Here is a 24268-nt window from a genome sequence, read left to right on the forward strand (position 1 = left end):
TTGCGGCACATGAAAATGTATCGCCATTTCTAGTTCACCCAATTGTTACTATTGAAGTCTGGCGACAAAAGAGCTGCAGTGAACGCAACTATTTAAAGATCGTGTTTTCCCAACGTCAACACCCAAAATCGTTCTCTCTTCGTTTCGTGCTGGCACGGATAAAAGTGTTGGGCTTTCCGATTGAGAGCTCTGGCTGGAACTTAGAACCTTGCACTAGGGTTTGGGATTGCCGTGCTAGGATGTTTGATTGCTACCGGCTGGGAGCACCACGCTCAGAATATGGAAGCCGTAACAGTGGCTACCAAAACCTTCTCGGGCTGGGGGCACTGCGCTCAAGATCAAGAGCACGGTGCTCGGGCTCATGAGCACCGTGCTCGCCCCTCCTCCACCGCTCACGGCCACGCCCCATGTCGGGCGGCCTGCCGGTGCCGGTGCCCGTCCGATATATGGGGGTGAGCGCGGCCGCGGGGCACGCCGGCCGTCCCTGCAGAGCGCCTCTGATTGATTACATGGGTCGGAGGTCGGGAGCCAGAGGCGCTGCCGCCGCCGGAGGTGGCAATCATACGATGGCAATCACGAGGCTCTCCGGCGACCGATGGCATGCCGTCCATCGAGGGCAGCGCCACTCCCTTTGTCTGCCGCGTCATATTTGTCTTGGGACAGTGTTGTTCGATTTGAACGATGTTCGATGGTGTGGACTGAAGGGACTGCACATCATTTGTATTTGCTGTCATCCATATCTGTTGCAACCCATATTGAATGATTTTCTATTTTTATTTCTTACATTATTTTGACAGCGAACAGCATGTTTATCTAATTTGCCCTCACTGTCGTTTTGTCGTTCTCCGTCGTAACATGGTTTGTTTCTGTGCTCCCACAGAGCACGGGTACGAAGATGAGCGCGCGGACCCCACGGAATTCTTCGAGTCCATCGACCAGCTGGCCCTGGCCTTCAGTAGCCGGTAAGTTTACCGATTCTGTTTCAACTTTCAACCTTTCCCCGTCCGAGGATTCGTGCATTGTTCATACTTCGAAATTCAACAATAAACAGCATCCATGGATGGGTCCGTAACTCGTGCTCGGGTATCGAAGGGCACCAGCCTTTGCATTTTCAGGAGACTATCAGCCCGTAGACATTTTGTTTTCTTCAACATCGATCACGTTGCATCATATGTTGTCATGGAGACCAATGGAGCGGTTCGGGGCAGAGCGGCTGCTGCCGGATCACAGCATGGTCTGGGCTCTGGTATCACCGGAGAGACTGGCTCGTCTCGCGCGGCGCCGAGCTCGCGGCGGACAGGCACCGAGTCGTCGGGAACGACGTTCCGCCGACGCGGCCTGGTGGGCGATAATCGCGACCAGTCATGTATGTGCCGCATCGATAAGAGCGAACATGCACAGAGTAATAGGGGAAGTTGGGGGAACGCCGAATACTTTTTTTCTGACGCCCGTAGCACGCAAGGTAGACAACATAAGCTATTCTTGTTGGCGTCATTCGAGAGGCCAGTCTTTTGTCTTTCAAACATACCAGGCGCATTTGATGAATTCGCGTAGTTTCCAGGGGGGTGACACCTAATGGAACGCCATTGGTCACGGTTTTGCTTGCTGAAGAAGCTCCGATGACGTACTTGGCGGCGTCCGATGGCGGCCAATCATAGCGCAGGAATTTGCTAACAAAAACCAGACTCTGCTGCTTGTGAACATTAAGCAAAGACAGTATTGGCGCTTTGGGCTCATTTATTTTCAGGTGACAAACAAGTCGTAACCGTCGTTACCATGGTTACCGTGGCCCTTGCTATTGCCACTCATATAGGGCTGACACAACCAGTTGATTTTAGAGGTTTATTTGTGAGTTGATATCATTTTAAGTGGTTACTTGGTTGTGAAGTGGTTGAACTTTGGACTAATTCATAAATAAAATCTACTAATATGTAAACAAAGAGGTTGCATTGCCCAATATCAATATCAACATTTTGAAGAATCTTGGCAATGCCCAATCACACTGTCGGACTCTGTTCTGGAAGCCGGAGGCATCGATGTGAAGGTGAGTAACCTCAATATTTAATATGGGAAAGTTGCTTTTTATGTCTTGGTAAATGTAAGCGTTTGCGGTGTTTTTTTTTTTATTAATATAAATGCTGAGCGAGCAGTAGTCTGGAATAGGTATATTATTTATGATACTTGTCAATTTATAGTATTTAAAATGCTATTTTCAATTTATAGAAATTTTAGGACTTGAAATTAGAAATACAAATCATTTATGAGAATTATCAAAAACGTTACGGGATTTTCCTGGTCCTCGTATTTTCCCTTTGGAATTATAAACTTTTTGTATTTCTTTAGAATCATGTTTTGTGAATTGTAATTGGTTTGCATTCCATGGTGATTGTGTTTATTTTTCATTGCCATGCCATTGCTCTAGCTTGTCTACAATAGTTCAGTTAATTTTAAAAGAAACGGACATTGCAAACCATGGCAACATCATTTGACTTGCGCAGCTCGTTGCCAAGTTCCTATGCCCAATGGTATCGCTCAGTGTCAATTAGCTTAAACTAGGGTTACCCGCGTGCTCCGCAACGCGAGGAAGGGTTATTTTTGACCCGTGGGTATTGGGTTGGTCTGTGTCGATTTAGTTGGCATCCATTTCGTTCGATTGCTTTTTGACGGCCAAGCATTTTGTAATAAAACAAAAAAGATAGGTACATCGCATCGAGGTGCCCGTGTCGTATTATCATGCGTTCTACTTAAGAATGATTCGGAAACTGGCGTGAAGTCTTTTGAGGACCATCAATGAATTTCGGTAAAAATGACTATGTAGTGGTTTGAAACATTTGCATTTTTTAGAATGTTGTTGCTTGTCATGCAAAAATGTTGGGTGTATCTTGGACAAAATTGAATGCTTTTTCAAACAGTACCAGTTTCAATTGCGAAACGTATCAGGTTATGCAGCAAAACCCGTGTAATTAAGAAAGCGGCACATCATCGACAAAAACCATTTTCTCCAGCGATTTATACCACCTTGTCGTCGATCAATTAGCTATTCACAATTTTCTCATGAGAGGCGGTACATTTCTCTTGTCAACAGGCGATGTTTCAACTCGCTCCGTTTAACGGTCACCTAAAAATAAAATTAATTCCAAAATCCCTCAAAAACCGCAATTTTTCAAATAAAAGTGCCCTCTCCGGTGCACGTGGCGCGTGCTATCCTCTGCATTGCACACCATTCAATAGCCCGTTCAATTCTGTACACGATGCTGTTTTCCCCGTGCCGGTCGGACCCCTGGTCACCAAGATATTGCACGGGAACTGGACCCGTGTCGGTCAAAATTAGCCGCTTTCGCCCGATTTCGCACGCCGATTAATACATGTAAAGTCTATGACGCGAATTTGCACTTTTTGAGCACGCGCCACGCGCTCCCTATCGACCCGATCGAGCTGAGACCCCTCAAAGGCACGTCGCGCATCCTTGATCTATAAGTTGTGCAAATTTCAGCGCGCTAGGTGCAACGGTCTGGCCTGTAGTCCACGCAAAGCACCACCAAGTCGGGACCTCGGTAACGGACAGACGCACCCTCCTCAAATAGTAATATAGACAAGCGGCTGCGCCACTTGCTTTGCTGCGTGGTAGAAAAAAAAATGCGGCACCAGCCAATTTGCTTTCGAATGGTGTTTGATTCATGTCGATGTGTCGTCTAGAAGCATAGATATGGACGGAAATGTGTAGAGAATTTAAAAAAAGAACTGTTCTGAGGGCGTTGTTGGATGAAATTTGGGTGATGGGCGGTCAAGACAGGTCAAAGAGGTCAGCCCCGGTCACTTTGGGTCAGGCCAGGTCACATAGGTCACTTCTCGTCCGCTGGGATCAGCCGGGGCCACTGTTCTGCTTTTGCCTCCACCACTACCCCTACCCCTACCACTACCCCTACCACTACCCCTACCACTACCCCTACCACTACCCCTACCACTACCCCTACCACTACCCCTACCACTACCCCCTGTCGGGCCGGTGACCTCGGCTGGGTCGGACGTGTTGCCGCGGGCTCCGGGCAGTGCGCGCGGCCATGGCTGAGTGAGCGGGGCGCCCGAGCGCCTGGGCGGTGGCGGAGGCCGGCAGTGCGAACGCCGTGTAGCTGTGAGCGAATGTGGCGACCGAGCGGCCTGAGTCCGGTGTTGCACTAGGTTGCAGTGACAAATGGTATCGTGGACCACGTAGGTGGCAGTGACGAGAGATAGAGAGAGGGATTCTCGCAATGGACTCCGAAAGCGGTGACGATCCTGCCTTTAGAGACTGTGTGGCCTCTGGATCTGAGAGTGCTAGTGGCAATACCACTGGCCGGGCGCGGCAATCATCAATGCCTGAGATGTTCCAGAAAGCTGCCGGGAGGCGTTCCAAGCGCCAGGCTGCGGCGCGAGGCCCGAGTTCGCCGCCTGACCCTCCTGAGCCCGCGGCAAAAAGGGCGGACGTGGCGCCAGCGCCGGGGGAGATTCAGCTCAACGCAGCCACACTGGGTGAGATAAAACGCCTGATCGATCAAGGTAATGCGAACATAATTAAGGCGCTCGAAAACAGATTAGAGAGCATGGAAAAGAAGGTATCTATGCTCGAAGGCGAATGCATGGAAAAGGATTCGACGATTCGGCGTTTAACGTGCCAACTAAATGAGCAAATGAAAGCAACTGAAGAGTTGGATGTAAGGTTGGATGAGATGGATAACAATGCTAGACTCTCGTCTCTCATTCTGACGTGTGAGACCTTTGCGTCCCACCCGCGAAATGAAGACATCGAGCAGTTGGTCGTCTCTGAGTTGAGCCAAAGAATTGACGGGCTCAAAATGTCGAAGTCTGACCTGCAAGTGGCACACAAATTGCAGAACGACACGAAAGTCATTTGCAAGTTTGTGAAGCGACAAGTGAGAGACTTTGTGTACGACGCTCGTTTCAATATGGCGCGGCTCCCTGACCGCGCTGGCCGTCGGGTGCCGCCGTTGTACATCTCGGAATCACTAACGCCGAGAAATCGTCTGCTGTTCGAAGAGCTTCTGCGCGCAAAACGACCAGAGAACGGGGGGCTTATTGCCTCTGTTTTCAGTCGCCGGGGGATCGTGTGGTGCCGCAAGGAGAAGGGTGGCTCGAATTTACGTGTGCAAGATGCCGAGAGCCTCCACAGGATCCTGGGCGGCCGGCGCTTTCCCCCGCGGCCGCGCGATCGGGGCCGGCCGGCGCCCGCCGATGCGGTGGGCGCGCGCCGGCGGACGGATCTGTCGGCGGGCGCCGGGGCGGCCGCGGCGCCGGCGGCCGGGCGGGCTCCGCCGGGGCCGGCCGGCGGCGGCGGCGGGGACTCGGGCGGCGCCTCGGTTCCGGCTGCTGTCTCATCGGGGATGGACTCCTGTGCGATTGCACAGTCGGCTGGCGGGGGCCCGGAGGCGTCAGCCGACACCGGACCGGCTGGTCGGGACTGACGCCGAGACGATTTCGTCGAGCTGCTGACACGTTCTAGTGGTAAGCGGTGATTGCGCAGCTCGCGTGATGTCGATGACTCTTTGCCGGGCGCGCGAGCGGGACAGAGTCCGTTGGCGTTGGACATGGGTCTCGGCAACGCCTGCTCTGGTGTTGGTTCTCGCGGCCGAGGCTTCACTGCCGCGCCCTGAGGCGAGTGACGGCGAATGTCCCGGTGCGGCCGGACTGGACGGCTGCCGGGTTGGCCGACGGGCGGCACAGTTTGATTTGCTGGCCAAGTAAGTGATTTTCTTAATGCAAGGTAGTCAAAATGTTTGTTTCACGCCTATGCTGTGTTAGATGCCGTATTGTTTGTGTTTAATGATCGCGGAAAGGTGTGAGCTTTGGAGGACGGAACTAGATAGTGGAACCAATGCCACGTGGTATTGTTTTTTTTTGTGTTTACCCATTAAATGGAACAGTGCGTTAAGGTATTATCGGAAAGGTCACCATAGACAGTGGGATGTCTCAAGGGATGAGATGGATTTGCACTTGTACGATACATGATAGAATAGCGGTGCGACCGCAATGTAAGCTGAAACTGCTGGTGTATGTGTTTGTTTGTTTTTTTCTCAAGTACATATTTTCGTTAGCCGCCGCCCAGGGGCTCATGTGTGAGTGTGGTAGATTAGGGTGGGTATGTCGTGGGAGATAGTTTACAAGGAGTTGGGAGTAATGGGGAGAACGGGTGATAGTCGTTTGCTCTGGAATGAGAGAGATGTTATCAAGTTGATTAGCCTACTGTTCATTCGTTTCTGGACGCCGTGCCGTTTGACGAGATTACCGCTTGACACGCAGATTTGCCGATATCGAAATGACGGCAGACTTTAGGGGAATAGAGCGCATATCCGTTATAACATTCAATGTACGTGGGCTGCGTAATCGTATAAAAAGGCGAGCCTTGTTTAGACATGTCAGAATTAAGTACAAACATAGCATTATCGTACTTCAGGAAACACATTCTACAGCAAGTGATGAGCTTAAGTGGAAGAGTGAGTGGAAAGGTGAAATGTGTTTTTCACATTATAGTGAAGGTCAAGCGGGAGTAGCAATGCTCTTTCCAGTCAGTTATCCCCATACCATTTGTAAGCTGTTTGGAAACAATGGTCGGATACTCGGCGTGCAGGTAGAAAGTGGAAACGTTAGTGATCCTGTTGTCATTGTCGGAGTATATGGGCCTTCGGCAGACATTCAAGCAGAAAAGTGCAGTTTTATAACGGAATTGCGTGAACTATTGCTAGGTGTCGAAAGTAGCGTCCTTTTGCTAGCAGGCGACTTTAACATTAAGCTTAGTAAATTGGATACCGATAGCGACGTATTCCGTTGCACCCGAGCGAGTAATAAGTTACAAGATTTGCTATCCGAATTCGGTTTAGAAGACACGTGGCGTTTCAAGCATCCGGCAGCTCGTAATTATACCTGGCGTAGAGCTAATCCGATGCAACAATCGCGCATTGATTATATCTTCGCAAGCAGTAGCCTTATTGAAAACAACGTAGCTGACGTAAGAATTGATACTGGTGTTCTTAGCGACCACAGTGTTGTGTATATTGATATTCAACTCAGTGTTGAGCGCCGCGGTCCGGGCATCTGGCGATACAACAATTTGCTTCTGAGCGATGAGAGCCATGTTGATGCGGTCCGGGAAGAAATTAGTAATGCTCTTCGAAATCGTGGCAAATATTCTGATGTCGCTAATAAAGGATTAAAGATAGAAATGCTGATGAGCAGTATACGAGTTATAACAGTAAAGAAAAGTAAACAAGTGGCATATGATCTGCGGAAAGAAGAAAATCGCCTGTATACCAGAGCGAATGACCTAGAAAATACCGTTGCAAAATCGCCCACGGTTGACGTACTCAAGGAGTACGAAAAGGTAAAGGCTGCGTTAGACGACATCAAAGAGCGAAGGGGCAGATCAGCAATCCTGCGGTCTCAGGCTGCGTGGATTGAAGAAGGGGAAAAATCGTCAAAATATTTCTTGAGAATGTGTAAGCGTCGTGATGCGCAACGACATATTACGACGTTAATTTCGGATGACGGGAGCATTATACGAGGAAACAAATTGATTTTGGATGCTTGTGTTCAACATTTCAAGGCGCTGTATGAGTCCAAGCGTGAAAGGACCCGCGACTTAAATTCATTCTTTTCAGGAGTTGATATTCCCCAATTATCCGAAATTGATAGGATGGAATGTGAAGGGCCAATCACAAAACAAGAGTGCAAGAATGCGTTGGAGAAAATGGCACGTAACAAAGCTGCTGGAATTTCTGGGTTCACGGCAGAATTCTTTAATTTCTTCTGGGAGGATATAGGCGATTTAATAGTTGATTATTTTAATGATGCATATGTATCAGGAGAGTTATTTATCACTCATAGAAGAGGAGTATTAACGTTGATACCAAAAAAAGGAAACCAGATGAAACTCGCAAACAAAAGGCCAATTTGTTTACTTGATGTGTTATACAAGATTATAGCAAAGGTGATGGCAAACCGGTTAGGCAAAGTTGTCGGTAAACTGGTTAATAGCAGCCAAACTGGATTTATGAAAGGACGTTACATCGGAGAAAATGTAAGGCTGATATCTGATATCATAGATTATTGCACAATGGATGATACTGAAGGAATTTTATTGGCGCTGGATTATCATAGTGCTTTTGATTCTATTGAACATGATTTCATTTTTCATACTCTTAAGTTGTTTAATTTTGGTCCTCAGTTCCAATCATGGGTCAAACTTCTATATTGCAATGCACTGCTCACAGTTAAAAATAATGGTTGTACGTCTAACTGGTTTCAGTGCAGGCGCGGTACATTCCAAGGCTCACCGCTTAGCGGACTGCTGTTTAATCTCGTTGTTGAGCTTCTAGCAATTAAAATTAGGTCTTCAAAAAATGTAAAAGGGCTTGTCATAAGTCAGTACGAAGTGAAATTAAGTCAATACGCTGATGATACGACCTTGTTTTTGAGGGATTCAGCATCGGTCAATAATGCTATTGAGATCCTAACAGCGTTTAGCGTATTGTCAGGATTGGAATTAAACCTGAAAAAATGCAATCTCTTGTGGTTAGGTCCACTTCGTCATAGACGAGATTCATTGAACGGTATAGGGGCGGTTGACAAAATTAAGATATTAGGAGTATGGTTCAGTGCGTCTGAATCCTGCAACGAAGACAATATTGCTCCTGTTCAGAAAAGGATAAGAGCCGTCGTGAATGAATGGTCAGAGCGGAGCCTTACGATAAAGGGAAGAATTGTTGTTACGAAAATGCTCTTGGTTTCTCAGCTGGTATACGTTGCTTCATGTTGTCCGATTGCACGTGTAGATTTACATGAGATACAAGGTCGCATTATGAAATTTATATGGCGAGGGAGACCGCCGAAAGTTGCCTTAGGTACCCTATGCCAAAGTATAAGTCATGGCGGGTTGAACGCGGTAAACGTAGCACATTTTTATTCGGCTCTGAGACTCACATGGCTCACTCGAATGGTGACGTGCACAGAATCTACTTGGCGTGCTTTGTTGCAAGCTCGTTTAGGTAGTTTTAACTTGAATGATGCGCTTAGAATTCGAAAGGGCAAATATTACATTGATCATTTAAGGATACCAGAGTTTTATAGGGAAATAATGTTATCTTATCAGGACCTCTGCCAGAAAATACCTATTAGAACCTCTTCAGAAGTTAGAATGCAGAGTTTATGGAACAATGACCAGATCACAGTTGACAATTTACCTGTGTTTAGAAAACATATGTATGATGTTGGCCTAAAAGTTATTAATGATGTTTCGGACGCGAATGGAAACATACTTAGCGTTAATGAAATTAAGCATAAATATCCGGAATTAAAAGCAAACTTTTTGGCCATTAGGAGCGTCTTGAGTGCTATTCCAACGGAGTGGAAAGTCGTTATGAGAGAAGGTGGAGGTAGGCACGATATTCGTTCAGAGTTAAGTGAAATCTATCTGTGTCAAAATCAAAAGTATACAGAACTGAAGAACTGTAAAAGCAGCCAGTTTTACAGTTGCTTTATTGAACAACGTGAACCAACAGCTATACGAAGGTGGGCACACTTTGATATTAACCCTCAATGTTGGAGGGAAATTTACGAACTGCCTTATAAGTGTACCAGGTCGACGAGATTACAAGCTTTGCATTTCAGAATCGTTAACAGGTATATCCCAACCAGGAAATACTTGTGCACAAGAGGCGTGGTCGGCAGCCCGATTTGTCTCAAGTGTTTTGAAGTTGATGATTTGCAACACTTTTTTGTGGAATGTATGGATGTAAAAGAGCTGTGGAAGGTCGTTGTTTCCAAACTGAAAAATTTATTCAGACTTTCAAGTAATTTTGGCTGTTACCAATCATTAATATTAGGTTCCCCTGCAGCCCCACCCATAGTAAATCTGATAGTGTTATTAACAAAGCAGTACATTGTTAACTGCAAATTAAGTATTAATGACACAGTACAGGAGCCCGGTGCTTTGCGTCTGTTGAGTGTTATAGCAGGATATGCGCAAGCGGAAAAAAACATAGCCAGGGATCACAACAGATTAAATGATTTTGAAGAAAAATGGAAAGCATTGTTAGACGGAAGTGGCAACGTGACATTTTAGTGATGGCAATTGGCGGCTCGGCTCCGAGCTTCGTTCGCCGCTCATGAGAGTGATGCGCCTCGTCTCGCCGAGTGCATGATGCTTGTCTGTTTGCGGCGGATTGCGGGTCGAAGCGTTATGCCGTGTGATTGTCATGGTTAGTGTAATAAAACTCCCAACTGAAAAAAAAAACCCCTACCACTACCCCTACCCCTACCACTACCACTACCACTACCCCTACCCCTACCCCTACCACTACATCTACCCCTACCTCTACCACTACTACTACCCATACTCCTACCCCTACCACTACCCCTACCACTACCCCTACTACTACCCCTACTACTACCCCTACCACTACCCCTACCCCTACTACTACTCCTACCACTTCCCCTACCCCTTCCCCTACCCCTACCACTACCCTACCCCTACCACTACCCCTACCCTTACCCCTACCCCTGCCAACACCGCTGGGTCATGTCAGGTCACAGAATAATTGGATCCAATCAGTACTAAAATATCAGGCTTAAAAAGTGTTCCCAGCACTGCTATTCGTGCCATTCCATTACGCTTAATCGTATTTGTCGGAAATGGCGCTTTGTGACAGATGTGGCGCATTGCGGCAAACGCGGTGCATTTTCACCCGGTGATTGAGCATGCATATTGGCACCAAATTGCACCCATATCGGACTATATTTGACAAAACTGTGCGATTTGCGGCAAAAATACGCCCTGTGACCAATGTGGCGCCTTGCGGCAAACGCGGTGCATTTGTAAAATCCTATCACAAACTGTTGCCATTCAACGAAAATCTACACAATCTCTCGCCACTTTTTATTCAAATTAAAACTTGCCCATCCGCCAATGCGAGGCACCCGCCGCCGATCGGCATGCATTTAGCTCACAAAGTTTGTCGACCCCGGCTCTCAATGAAGATATATGAACCGATCAAAATTTCATTGGCGTTCTTCCGGCGCCCGCCACGCGCGAACCGTGCACCCCAGCGAGTGGAAACCTAGAAAAGGCGCTGACCCGCTCTGTCACCTAGAAGGTGTGCAAATTTCAACCCCCTACGATATACCGTCTGCCCTGTAGGCCGGCTAAATTGAACCCACTACACGGCGTGGCGGACAGACAAACAGACAGATGGATCCTGTTGAAATAGTAAGATAGATTTACTAACGCAGCTGGTGTAACTTTTCCAGCTCGACGAGCCCTTCGCGGCTGGACCGATCACAGATGAGCTGGCGGAACTGGAGGAGGATCTCCAGCGCGTGGCTAGTGCAGAGGTCCGCGGTGCCGCCCACTCAGAGTCCAGCAGCCTCGAAGCCGACATATCCTACCAGACGATGGCTATCGCTGCGGGCTTCGTGGCTCAAAAATGCCGCCATTTGGACCGCAGACTCTGTGTTAGGATGGACGATGCATCTGCAGAGGCCCTATACTTCGTTCCACATCAAGCTCGTGGTCGGAGTGTCTTCGGCAGCTACTCCTAAGCTCAATAATTTGCGTATTTGAATGTTACTAGCTGTATGTACAGAAATCAGGCACTGCTTTCAGCGGGGCACTTCGGCCGAAGGCTTGACATGGAAAAGAGCAATAGCATCTGTCCCGGACCCAAGAGGATGGCTTCAAGTGGTGAGCCGGGGCCAGCTGTATGTGCCGTCCGTCTGGTGGATGTCCGTCGTGCAGAACTTTGAGATAAACTTCTCCCAGATCACGGCGTTCTCCGCTGACCGGGAGCCGGGAATCGTCCGGCGGAACCATGTTTGAATAAAGTCACAAGTGATAACTAACAGTCTTGTCCGATGTTAGCATTGTCCGTCCGATAAGATGCTCGTTCTTTGTGCACGCGGTGAAGGTCCAGCCCCACTTCAGCGTGTGTGGCTGTTACAGCGGCTTTGGAGGGAGCACGGGAAAGCGAGTGTGTGCCGCCACAGCGGCGCTGTAGGAGGGAGTCTGGCTCTGCGCGCATGTGTCGACGAGGTGGCCACAGGTGACGACGACGATTGTTAATATATTTCTTTTAACATGGGAGTTTAAACTGAAATAGCAGTTTTACAGCTTGGATGCGTACATAGCCGACGAGCTCTTAATCTTCCATGTGCCGGCGCCTGTCGATGTTGACAGTAGTAATCGATGTTGACAGGATCGTATTTAGTATGTATATGCGTGAATAAGAGCCGTCGTGGCATATCAGAAGGTAAGGCTGCTTTCATATTACCTTGTGATGCATTTAAATGCATCTCATTTTAAGACAAACTTTACCATTACGAGGTTTGAAATAGTCGGTTTTAGTACGTCGCCGGACGGGGCCGCCGAGTGGCTCGCCGCCAGTGACGTCACCCGCCGGCCGGCGGAATTCAAGGTCAAACGCGTGTTGTCGCTACCTGTAGTTTCTATGGCCTTGGAATTCGCATACCGTTAAGCGCAAAAACTAAAAATATCAAAGAACTGACTTTTTCGGCGTTGCCCCGGACTGCGGGGAAAGCCGAAAATGGGATAAATGATCTACGAGGAATGCCGACATTGATGTTTTGCCAATTTATCTCAAACTTTATCCAAAATTCATCAAAGCTGACACGCGTTTTAAGAGCTTGAGGACGCTTGGTGCACACTGGAAGTTATAATTGTGTGATATAATAAGAAAATGCCAGGTAAATCATTCCTTATAGGTAACAGGCCGTTGTGCCGGCTGAAAGTGTAATTTGTTTGACTAAAAATACGCGTTGCTATTCTACAGCAGTAAAGTCCACGTAGCGTGCTTTAACGTGCGTAATTGCACGTTTTCGGCATTACCCCAGCCAGCCATACTTTCATTTGCAGGCCCATAACTTTTAAACGTACTGTATAAATTTCAAATAGGCAGCACACTTATGCAAAGACATGCTGAAGATTACTTGACCGAATTGGCCAGACAAACGGTAGCATAATGAGTAAGAAATGCAGCTTCAAAGGCGCATATAGTACAAGGGAAACGTACCTTGAAAACGCTTTTGGCGCCCTCACAGCCGAAGTATTCCAAATGACGACTCGTAACAAACATGCGATAATTGTAGTCACTTATGCTTCAGAGCATCACTGAGACGTGGCATCCATGTCGTTCGGTTTTAGAAATATCTCGAATTTCGGCTTTGCCCTAACTCCGGCATTGCCCCAACTTCCCCTATCTGCCAGAGTGGAGCGGCCCAGCTGCAGCCATCAATGGCGACGGCCGTATCAGCCTCTCCCGAGAGATTGGAGAGGGGGCGAGGAAGGGAAAATAAAACAAAAAAAGACATGGAGGGCGGAAGAGTGACATGAAGTAGAAGATGACGATTCAGCGTTGGACTAAGACTGCACTTAAAAAAAAGACGCCAAGTATGTATCGAGTTCGCGGCACTTATGTATCACATCGAGCACGTAAATTTAATGCCCTAACCTATCCGTTGCAACGCACTGAGGCCCGCCTGCCTTTCGAAAGGGCAGTGTTCCAACTCGCCAGTTCAACCTTTCGCATTTGCGCCTATCGCCCGTGGGACCACTTCCTGACCTCAATCCATCTCTGCCGAGGCCGATCAATGCTTCTCATATGAATATTTTATTGTTGATGGCATAAGTTGCTATACCTTCAGTTGTTCATTGTTCAGACAGGGGGAAGAGTGCGGCTAACTAGGAGCTAAGACGGCATTGGTCCGACTTTCAGCTGCGAGTACCTACTTATTGCAATGGGACAATGTTTATGAAATCTGCCTCCTTTAGCCCTTCGAAATGAGAAAGTCGTTTCTGAGAAAGTCATTTCTAGTGCGGAATTAACATGAAATTAATTATCCTGGATTCATTATGTGCCTAAGTGGACGTGCTTAATTTTATCACAGTAGAAAACGCCAAACGGGCAGAGAGTCGAGTTCTTCATATCGTGGCAGATTGCTCAGAGTTTTTTGTGACCCGGACCCTTTTTACATCAATGTCCGAAAATCGATTACCATATGCTCTTTTTGCATAAGAATATATGTGTGTCTAATGGTGTTCCGAACTCATTGGTCGTGAGTCATAAGTCACGAGAGAAATTTTGACCGAGCATCTGGTAACGGACCCGTCCCTGTCTTTCTCAGGGTGTCCGAGTATCTGATGGGCGACCTGGACTCGTCGTCCACCGTCCTCACTTCATCCTCCTCCAAGGCGAAGTCGTGCGAGAACCTCGCTTCGGACACGGAGTCGGCCACGGTCGAGTCGCGAGACGAAACCGGCGCATCGAGTCAGCTGACGCCGCAACAGCTGGACGCCACGCTGCACCGGTGAGGACCCGTGGCCCCTGCCTCCCCATCAGATCGGCGCTTTGATCCAGCACACTTTTACCGACGAAAGCTCCATTCCATTGACCGTTACGTCTCTGGACTCTGACGACCCTCTATCACTTACGGCAGTGTAACGGGCATCGAGCATTGTCTTGACTACCTATGGGGGACATGTGGTGACGCTTGAGGATGATGGCAAGCTAGTTAGCTCGTAAAACGGCTTCTAAACTTAACATGTTTTTTATTGATTCCATGTCTTTTTGGTCGTTTCCTTGAACAGAAGCTGTGGCACATGGCCCGTCCAATCACCCAGGACCAATACCACGTTTTGTTTATTGGCAGGGTATTTTTGCCAGAAGTGGCGCCTAGTGTGACTCATTAAGATTTTTCGACCTGGAAATCACTTGCGGTTACTTAAGCGAACCATCAAGCTGCTGTGAAAACCGTCGGCAGTCGGCCGGGTGTGCCGGTGGCGCGGCGGCTCGGCCTTTGATGTTGGGTGTGACGGATGCCGAGGCCTCCGGGGCGTGTTTACGACTGGGTCGTCTCCCACCACCGGGCCAGATTGTAACACCGGGCCGCGCCCTCCCTCCGCAGGCTCGACCAGGGCGTCGAGGTGGCCCTGCATCGCGCCAAGGTCTGGTCCAAATACGCCAAGGATGTGCTCACCTACGTGGAGAAGCGCACCGGGCTGGAGATGGAATACGCCAAGAACGCCGCCAAACTGGCACAGACCATGCGGTGTGCGCTGAAGGAGGATGTAAGTGCAGCTGGATGGTCGGGAATCAGGTAGTGCCCCATATCACTCTGTCATGAATGGCCCATATCCCTCATTTGTCAGTGTGTCCCGTTGTTAGGTGGCGTGCAGTGGCATGCAGTACACAGCAACTCGGATAGTATCAAATATCCCTCGTCAGACAGTGCTCCATTACGTTAGTTGGTAAGTGTCCCAGTCCTTCATTACGTTAGTCAGTAAGCGTCTCACATCCCCACTGTCCCATGTCCCCATGCCTCGTCAGACAGCGTCCCGTATTTCCCTGTCAGTGTCTCATGCAGCCTCCTTGAACGATGTCCAGTATCCCGTCAGACAGTGCTCTACATATTGCACCCTGACCTAAGTCGATGAACGTCCTATACCTCATGATCATGAACGACTGCCCACGACCACATGCCTGATGCCGTCAGATAATTCCACATTACTTATTCCCCAGCTGTCAGACACCATGTTACACCGGACACCATACCATGTTACATGGTGTTCCAATCACATAGGCTCCAACGCCTTCTCGGCGCGTGCTCCATTTTTCCCCAGACGGTGCTCCATATTATCCCCACGGAGTGTTCCAGTCCCCGTTAGGCGGTACCACATCCGGCGGTGTTGAAACTGAAAGCAGCGACCTTGAAACGGAGCGTCTCCATTGTCTGTGGACGTGCCGTGTGATGGCCTCATGTGTACTTCCTGTGACCTATTGTTGCCGCGCCTTGTTTGGACTTCCGGAGACGGTATACGAGCCGGCGGGCGCAGGGGTCTGGAAGCAGCGGACGCCCGTGAGACAGGGCCAGACGATGGCGCCGCATCCGGGCTATTAGCCGGCTCTGAGCCTTACCTTTGACATTGCGGATATCCTATGACGTCTTGCGACCATTCAGCAACTGATGTGCTGAAAAAGAGCTTTTACTGTAACGGGAAAGTTCCACCTTTGTGGAAAAATAAGATCGCGTAGGCCTGTGAGTAATCTTGGGCCTACCGTCTTTAGGACCAGCTTTGTTGTTTGGTCACTGTGATAGCAAGCTGTATTTATAAACGGATTTATACCTATCCCTTTTATCCGTATTTATATACCCCCTATACATAAACCTACCTTATGCAGTTTATATAAATCAGTCGCTGACATGTCGCATTTGTGGATGGCAGAGCTTTCTACCATTCCAATCTATCTACTGCACGGCTCTGGACCAGGACCTGGAGAACTCTGCCAACATCCAGAACACCTGTTCCCTGCTGCAGGGGCACAAGTTCATCGAGGTGCGTATATGATACGGAAAGACCGTATGAGAGTATGCCATGCTGATTGCTTATTTTCCAGCACTATTGGTTCCATATCTACACGTTTGCACAATTTGTGTTATTCGTGCGCACATTAGGAGAAAGGAATGTATGATTGATGTATTGTCATTCTATTATGTTTCTATAGTCTATAATGTATTGGTTTCTTGATAAATGTCTGAAGCTAGTTATAGCCTTTAGGACGTCGTTCAGTGTTCAGAAGGCGTGGGTATCATCAGGCGGCATTTGCGGCGAATTCCCTGCCTCATCCCGGCATTATCCCATGCTAGCCAACCGGGAAATAGCGCTTATCACGACGCTGAGCGGGTCGGCAGCGCAGCAGTGGGCGTCCACGATAACTCGGAGGCTGTCCGCGTCAGCTCACCTCCTCTGCCCCCTCTGCCGCTGTCGACAGCCGCTGGGCGCGCGCAGAAATGAACACGAACGCAGCAGGAAGCAGATCAAGGAGCTCTGGCACCGCGAGCTGAAACGGATGCATGAAACGGTGGCCAACCTGCGGAAAGCCAAGATGATCTACATACAGGTATGCTGCTCTATACCGTCATTTTCTCGCACTGTGAGAAGAAAGCAGTACCTACTCGTGTCTCGTGCATGCTATATGTTGTACAGTGGATCTAGTAAGGATCTCCAGACGTTACTAGATGGCGTTGAGCCTCAGTCGAGTCCATGTCAAATTCAAGGGGAGGTCAGTACCGAGCTGGGCCCGATGGGGAGGGGAGGTAGGCGGGAGGGGGGGGGGGCGGTTGGCGAGGTCACGGTGCGGGTGACCTGTCAAACAGTCCCGGCGCGGTTGGGCACTGCCGCAGGCAAATGGCGCACTCCAGTGTTGTTCCATATCGCGGTGGTGGGCCGGGCCGGGGCGGCCGGTTAGCTTGGCTGCTTGGAGGAAAGGATAATGAGGCATGGGTTTGCTGTGGCCGGTTCATCTAACATACTGTCCACTATGATGAACCCAAAGTAATGCAAATATGATGTTGGTAATGCAGCTGGCAACGGAATGCTAGCGAATGCTCCAAGCGCCCGAAGGATTAAGATCATTTATGTCTCCTGAAATTTTCATTGAATATAATTCAAGCACTAGAAATATCGTATCGTTCTCCAATTTTTTGACCGGCTGGCGTTTCTTCCGTAGAGCGCCCTTGGGCAAATAATTATCACGCAGGTGATTTATTTTTTTGTTGGTAAGATTTAAGGTCAAATCAAGTCGCTGAGAGGAGATGAGGAAAAGCGGACGAATCCCACATTTTTGTGCATAAAGTCTCGATTAAAAAAGGCTTCAAGTTATTATACGTGTAAGCTAAAAAACCATAAGATCAGTTAATAAAAATATTTGACCCGAAATTGGCCTCTGTTTTCTCTGACCATGATTGCGTGTAAGACACAGGTCCAACCGGGTTCAACCCGACCCAACATGGTTCGGCTCCCCTTTTTTAATATAAATTTGCCCCGAACCTTTTGAATGAAAGGAATCATAAGGAAAGAGTCCCCGCTAAGCTGAGCTTGTTGCGTTGACCCTACCCTTTACCCTCCGATCAAGCAATTCCTGGTCTATGGCAGAATTCAGAGACCAAAGTTAAACGTGCGCACATAGCCGCGCACGGCCGATCCCCTCACTGACTTCGCCTGGCAGCGGCCTGCCACCAATCATAACCATACCCGTCAGGAGCTCAAAAACGTCAAGCACACGTCGCGTTTCGAGCCCGGACTTTTGCAACCGGGACGTGCGCTCTCACCACACGGAGTCCAACGCCCTACCGACCGAGCTACCGGGACGGACAATTACCTAGGGGGCAGGGGCTTCGCCTCGTGACATTGACAGACGTCAGACACTTTGGCCGAACTACAGCCGTAGCACTGAGCAAGCTGCGCAGGGCGATAGGTGCTCGTAGCGTTTAGGCTGGGTAACCTGTGAGTTGAACGCGATGTCGTGAGTTCGAGCCCCACTCCCGGGTCTGTTTTTTCTGGACACGAACCAAAACCTTTTCTTCTACTGCAACACAGACAAGCACGATGACATCTTTCGCCAACATCTTTCCCCAAAATCCTCTAAAAAAAGTCAAAATGATCGCTTATAAATGTCTAGCTTAGTTTCATTTTTAAAGAAAATCTTTTTGGTCATTTTCCTGGAGCCATTTTAACTCTTTCTTTTCGGATTCTTTTCGACCCGATAAACTCATCAAAACTGAACGTGCCAAATGAAAAAATACCCAACTCAAATAACATTTTAGGAAAGCCTAAGACTGTCATCATGCAACTATCGACTGAATAGTTGCATGTTTTTAATACGTCCTAGATTTCAATCATCATTGTTCAAGATTTTGGCTGGAACTGGCGCTGCCTCTCGCTTGTCCGTTTGTTTGAGATAATGAATCCCTTCAGTCGCATTCTTGCTGGTTCCACATGAACAGGATACCACCATACCGGAGTGAACGCACCCGCAACCATCATACCCTCCCCTCAGCCTCGGCGCAGTGGCGGGCGGCCCACTCCCGGCGCTACGCACGCCCCATGCGCCGTGATACCGCGTCACTCCCCCTCCCTCCTTCCCCCACAATGACCGGTGACCTCACTTCCCTCGGGATTTGGACTCGCCCTACCCCGACCGTAGCGCCACGTGGTGGCTCTGGAGATCTTAAATAGACCCACTGTACAGTCCACAGCAGAAGTAATGTGGGACTTCAGTCATGGGTATGTTCTGCTTCTGAAGCTTAGGAAAGATTAGCCAGACTACAATGAAACATTGAATGTAGCTTATATGTATCGTCACCCTTGCAGCTGCAACTTTAGCTATTGACATCTTCTTTTCGATCACTCCGCATTAAAGGGACTATCCCACCTTTAACATGGGGTTTGAGTTGAGATAGCCAAGTTTGCGGCGAGGTTCAGAAACCACTATATATCTAGGTTGCAACCCCCGCGGCCTCTTGGTGTTGAAGAAATTCGTTCCCTTCATTTGAAAATGGGCCTTGTGCAAGGCCCTATCTTCAACATGGAGCGACCGTTAGTGTGACGTCACCTCGTTTAGTCATTCTGATTTAAATGGGTTTGTTCGTTGAAAAATCGCTTAAAACTTGGTCTGAACTTTGTTGTGGTGCCTACAGAGTAAAAAGAATCAGCTTTATGACAGTAATGTGGCCTGGGGAAGGAGGTAATTTTGGGCTGTGACGTCACTGGTCACATATTTGAAAGTTTGTGTTTGGAATATGGGAAGCCTAAGATGTTTAATGAAAAATATATGCCAGAACCGTGTTCCTGGTCATCCAATCTATAAAGTCGGGCACAATTTAACTGGTTTTAACAACATTTTAGAAGGTGGGATAGTCCCTTTAAACAATCGCCAGTCAAAGCCAACCGTTGAGATTGGTAGGTAAAACCCTACATTACTTTAGCGGTGGGCTGTACTTATCGCTTTATCGTCTCTATTCTCGACACACCACATTTTCCGATCAGCTCACAGCTTAGCAAGGCAATTTGTCGCAATCCGCGAGCAGATGACTCGAAAAACGCCATTGATTATTTGATGACAGCTTATGGGGTAAGATGTACTACGCTATGCACATGCTCGGCTCATTTCCTTCCAAATAGCTCCCATCACAATGCGTATCGTCCATCCCACCGCCTCCCATACCAGTCCCTCCCATACATCCCACCACCTCGGTCCCTCCATCCCGTCTCAGTCCCACCGACCGCTCTCCGTTCGACCGCCCCCTCGTGCCGGCGGCTCCCGTCGACCGACGTCGGCGTGGCTCGCATCTCTCAGCGCTCGCCGGCTGCGTGAGCGGCGCACCAATGTTTGTGAGCCGCTCTGACGTCACAATGACGTCACCGACCGTCGAGGCCGACACCTGGCCGGAGGGGGTGGGGGTGGGGGTGGGGGGGGGGGAAGGTCGCTGAGGTAGCCTCGCCAAGGGTGGTCGCCGGGAGTTTTCGGCCGTGCAAGTGAAGGCATCGCGAGGACTGGACATACGGGAGGGAAGAGTTCGAAAGGGTTGATTGAAAAGGGCTGGATTATTAGCTGACTGCAGACTGGTCATTAAAGTAGGTACTGTGTATAACGAGGCCAAGAAGCTAAGGTCTCATGAAGGCGTAATGGTAACTTCGTTATCACGCACGAAGACCCCCCCCCCCCCCACGGGCCACGGCTATTATATCTGAATTATGTAAAAGAATCACTAATGATTCGATGACCATTCATTATGATAGTAATAATTAGGCACATACCCTTCAAGATCAATCCACCTATGCTGCTAATAGGTGCGATGAGGCGCACTTACTTATTTCATTGTGTAAGATGATGTAATGCGTCAAAAGTAGCGACACGCATGCCCATTAATTTTACATTCATCTGCTTGATTCGTTTGCTTAACATCTTCAGCGATCTCATTCTGTGACCTGACTCTCCAGTAGCATCACCTCATGAGCCGACCCTCTCGTGAACTCACTCTATGACCCAACCCTTCAGACAGCTCTCCTTGTCTCAACCGTTTAGTGACCTCACCCTATGACCCGTCCACAGCGCCAGCAGGAGTACGAGCGAGCCAAGGAGGTGGCTCTGCGTGCCGAGGCGGGGGAACAGACCGAGGCTAGCCGCACCGAGAAGAAGCGCAGACTGGAGGAGGACGCGCTCGAAAAGGTAAAACGGACCTTCAGTACCTGTATCTTCTGTATCTACCCCTACCGGTATCTTCACCTGTACTTACTACTGCAGCCAGTAGGTGACTCCGACGACAGCCGTTATCTACAGGAGATCGGTTCATACAAACGGCCATAGTTCTATGAAACGGTCATCTATATGTTCCAGAGGTCTATGAAACGGCCGCAGTTCGTACGAACGCCCTTCAGGATTTCGTCTTAGTGTACCGTAAAGTGGGGCTATTTGAGACAGTGGGGCTATTTGAGACAGTATTTAAAATCGCTATAAAATGAAGATCGTTTGATTTTTGTGTGATATTTTTGCTCAGGGAGGTGTGGAATCGAGCAGTAAATCGCCTGAGCAAAAAATTAAGCATGAATTTTAAGTGATTTTTATTTTATAGCAATTTTAAATACTGTCTCAAATAGCCCCACTGTCTCAAATAGCCCCACCATACGGTACCTTATTATTTGTCGATTTTAGTGGTCAATGCTGTTAAAAACAGTCGCGCTGTCAGCTTGGCAGGCGTTCACCTTGTGCCTTTTCGGTATTCCGACCGAATGGAGAGTCTAGGAGGCTGCAGACCCTCGCTCTCGCCAGCTCTCCATCAGAGTCCGAGAGGTCACGGCTCGGGGTCTCTCGTCTGCCTGACGTGACCTTTAGCAATGCTTCATTGATGAGGTGGATGGAACTTATGGTCCGAACCGTCCGATACAAGATTCCTAGAGATACGACGATGAGGTGCAATGGCAATGCCGGGAATGTATTATATGTAGTTATCTAAGTGGTTACTAATGCAGCAATCGTTCTTAATATCTGATACGTTGCAAAGTGTTGTCGTTTCCTACTTGTTTACCTACTTCATTTGAGCCAAAGTTTTAACAGGCTTCTGCAGCCATTATCGAAGCTAAGATGTTTTACGAAAATAGATTTACCAAGTTGGAAAGTTTTGCATTCAGGGGCTGATAAGCCGATTTCTGTAGAAGTTTGTGTCAACTTTTGGTGGCGTACTTGCCGACTTTTTATTCTAACACTGTTTGGGTTTCCATCGGGGCGCACTGAAGGTAGGGTGCTCGTTAGACAATGAAGATGGTATCATAACTTATGGCAAATTGGTACCTAAAAAAGCCTGAAACAGACTTTCCGCAGTCAGGAAATCGCATGCCAGAGCCTTGGAAGCAAGTTCGCATCAATCGCACGCACCTCTCGCATGCGATTGATGCGGGAAGAACTACAATGTATTTAAATAGGCTCTCGCATACGACTTCCTGAATGCGGAAAGAGTCTTCCTGAATGCCTTAAATGTATTTATTTTCATTTATTCCAATCCCATTAAAGGTTATATGAAAAATTGAATTCCTGAGATGGATAAAGCCTGCCATCCTTGTTCGGGTCTCTCTCTCTCTCTCTCTCTCTCTCTCTCTCTCTCTCTCTCTCTCTCTCTCTCTCTCCTCTCCTCTCCTCTCCTCTCCTCTCCTCTCCTCTCATCTACTCTCCCTCCCTCCTCCACCTCTCGGGAAGCCGGCGCCGTCCTCCGGCGCTCCGCCCGCGGCGCCGTTCAATAGCACAGACCGACCGGGGAAGTGGTTGGGAAACTTGTGCCTCTGTCACGGCGCTCCCGGCGGGCGGCTCGGCGCCGCTCCTCCGGGACTCGGCGGCGGCCGAGCGAGGCGGCTCCCGACGGGAGCTGAGCTCACCGGCTTCCGTGTGGTAGCGGAGCCGTCAGAGGCCGCCGGAAAGTAGCGCGGGGGCGACCCGGCAGCGGTCGCTCCGGCCTCCGCGCCGCTCTGAGGATCCTCACATCGACTGGATGGTAGAGCCGGCGGCTGAAACTTCCAGCAGCCCGCGGCGGATGGTTGATAATTGATGACTCGGCCAATGGGAATGGATGGTAGCACATGCGACGTTAGAAGTTAGACATGGTGTTAGGAACTGACAATGGAAGTCGCAGCGAGCCTCACGTGCAGCCCTCGTCTCTCGCTTTGATGTCGTTACCGATAGCTCTCCGTAATCTTACTTTTGAACGTAATGTCTTCGGGCGCCTTTGTGTTCAATGGACGTCCTCCTTTATCGGCCTTCTTTTACTATATTTATCGTTGAGCCGTCTCTTTGACGACAAGATCTTCAAACTTGCCATCGTGTTCGGGTCGAACTTTGACACCTCTGATGTCTTTACTTCGAATAATACCAAGCCTGCTGTCCCTTATCGTGTTATTCTGGTGTTATTGATCGGGATACATGACCCGTCGTTATAAGCTCGGGTATCCGGCTTGGCAAGCGGTTGGGTCTGACCTAAGAGTGTGTGTTTGCTAGGAAACGGTCGAGTCCGCTCGAATCAGAGGGAAAGGAGGGTCCACCGGTCCAGTGCGGTAGGCGGGGTCGGACGGCAGCCACAAATTGAGCCGTCAGTCTGTGACGGACCCGGTAACCACCGCGGTCGTATGGTGCGAACGGCACAGCTGCCAGCCTCCGGCACTGTTTCGGCGAGAGGGTGAGGGAGATGGGAGAGAGGGAGAGAGAGAGAGGGAGCGAGAGAGAGAGAGAAAAAAAAGGAGGGGGAGGGAGAGTGAATGACTGGATGAGTGGACGAGTGGGTGAGTGACTCGCGTCTCTTCAAACAATTTGACGGCACTGTCGTAACGGACCTACCCCTCCCCGAACCACTACCACCACCACCACCTACCCTCTCACAGACCATGTACGACTGGCTGATTGTGGTCTGAAGTATTCCAACCCACCCGGCTCCTCTGACCAAACCCACGGTTTTTCGTTCCTCAGGCGCAGCAGGCCGAAGTCTACTACCGCGAGTGTGTGCGCGAGGCCAACGAGCGCCACGCCGCGCTGCAGAAGGTCAAGGGCGAGGTGCTGACCCAGGTGCGCGAGCTGACGCTGCAGTGTGACCAGACCATGAAGGCGGTGACGGCCAGCTACTTTCAGCTACAGCACACAGCCACGGCGCCCATGCCCGTTCAGGTGAGTGGTGCGTCATCAAACTCGGGTCTGCACCAAACCTCGAGCAGCCCCGGTCGATGAAGGGTCGCCGCGGGATGGATGCTAGGAGAGGTGCCGGCATTGGCGCTGGGTGTAGATGAATGCGCTGTTGGATGTTAGGGCTGCTATGGGAAACCATTACGAAGTGAAGTCGTGTGACTTCCTTCCCCTCAGTTCTAGACGCTCTGCGAGTCCAGTTATCTGACCCA

The 24268-nt window shown here is 49.3% G+C and overlaps 1 protein-coding gene across 11 annotated transcripts in view; it reads left to right on the forward strand.

Moving 5' to 3' along the window:
* The window catches only part of LOC122371718 (rho GTPase-activating protein 45-like), an 86013-nt gene that overhangs the window by 55578 nt on the left and 6167 nt on the right, over positions 1–24268 (forward strand). For 9 of the 11 annotated variants that reach the window (XM_043348291.1, XM_043348288.1, XM_043348289.1 and 6 more), the window contains 7 exons: positions 881–962; positions 14185–14367; positions 14965–15127; positions 16283–16393; positions 16830–16958; positions 20952–21068; positions 23847–24041. In XM_043348291.1, coding sequence (XP_043204226.1) covers positions 881–962; positions 14185–14367; positions 14965–15127; positions 16283–16393; positions 16830–16958; positions 20952–21068; positions 23847–24041 — 980 coding nt within the window. Of the gene's footprint in view, positions 1–880; positions 963–13640; positions 13660–13764; positions 13778–14184; positions 14368–14964; positions 15128–16282; positions 16394–16829; positions 16959–20951; positions 21069–23846; positions 24042–24268 lie in introns of those variants that run through there. The other 2 variants (XM_043348293.1, XM_043348292.1) reach the window with 2 other exon arrangements.

This window comes from Amphibalanus amphitrite, unplaced genomic scaffold, assembly GCF_019059575.1.
Source record: "Amphibalanus amphitrite isolate SeventyFive unplaced genomic scaffold, NRLGWU_Aamphi_draft 001272F_arrow, whole genome shotgun sequence".
Classification (NCBI taxonomy): domain Eukaryota; kingdom Metazoa; phylum Arthropoda; class Thecostraca; order Balanomorpha; family Balanidae; genus Amphibalanus; species Amphibalanus amphitrite.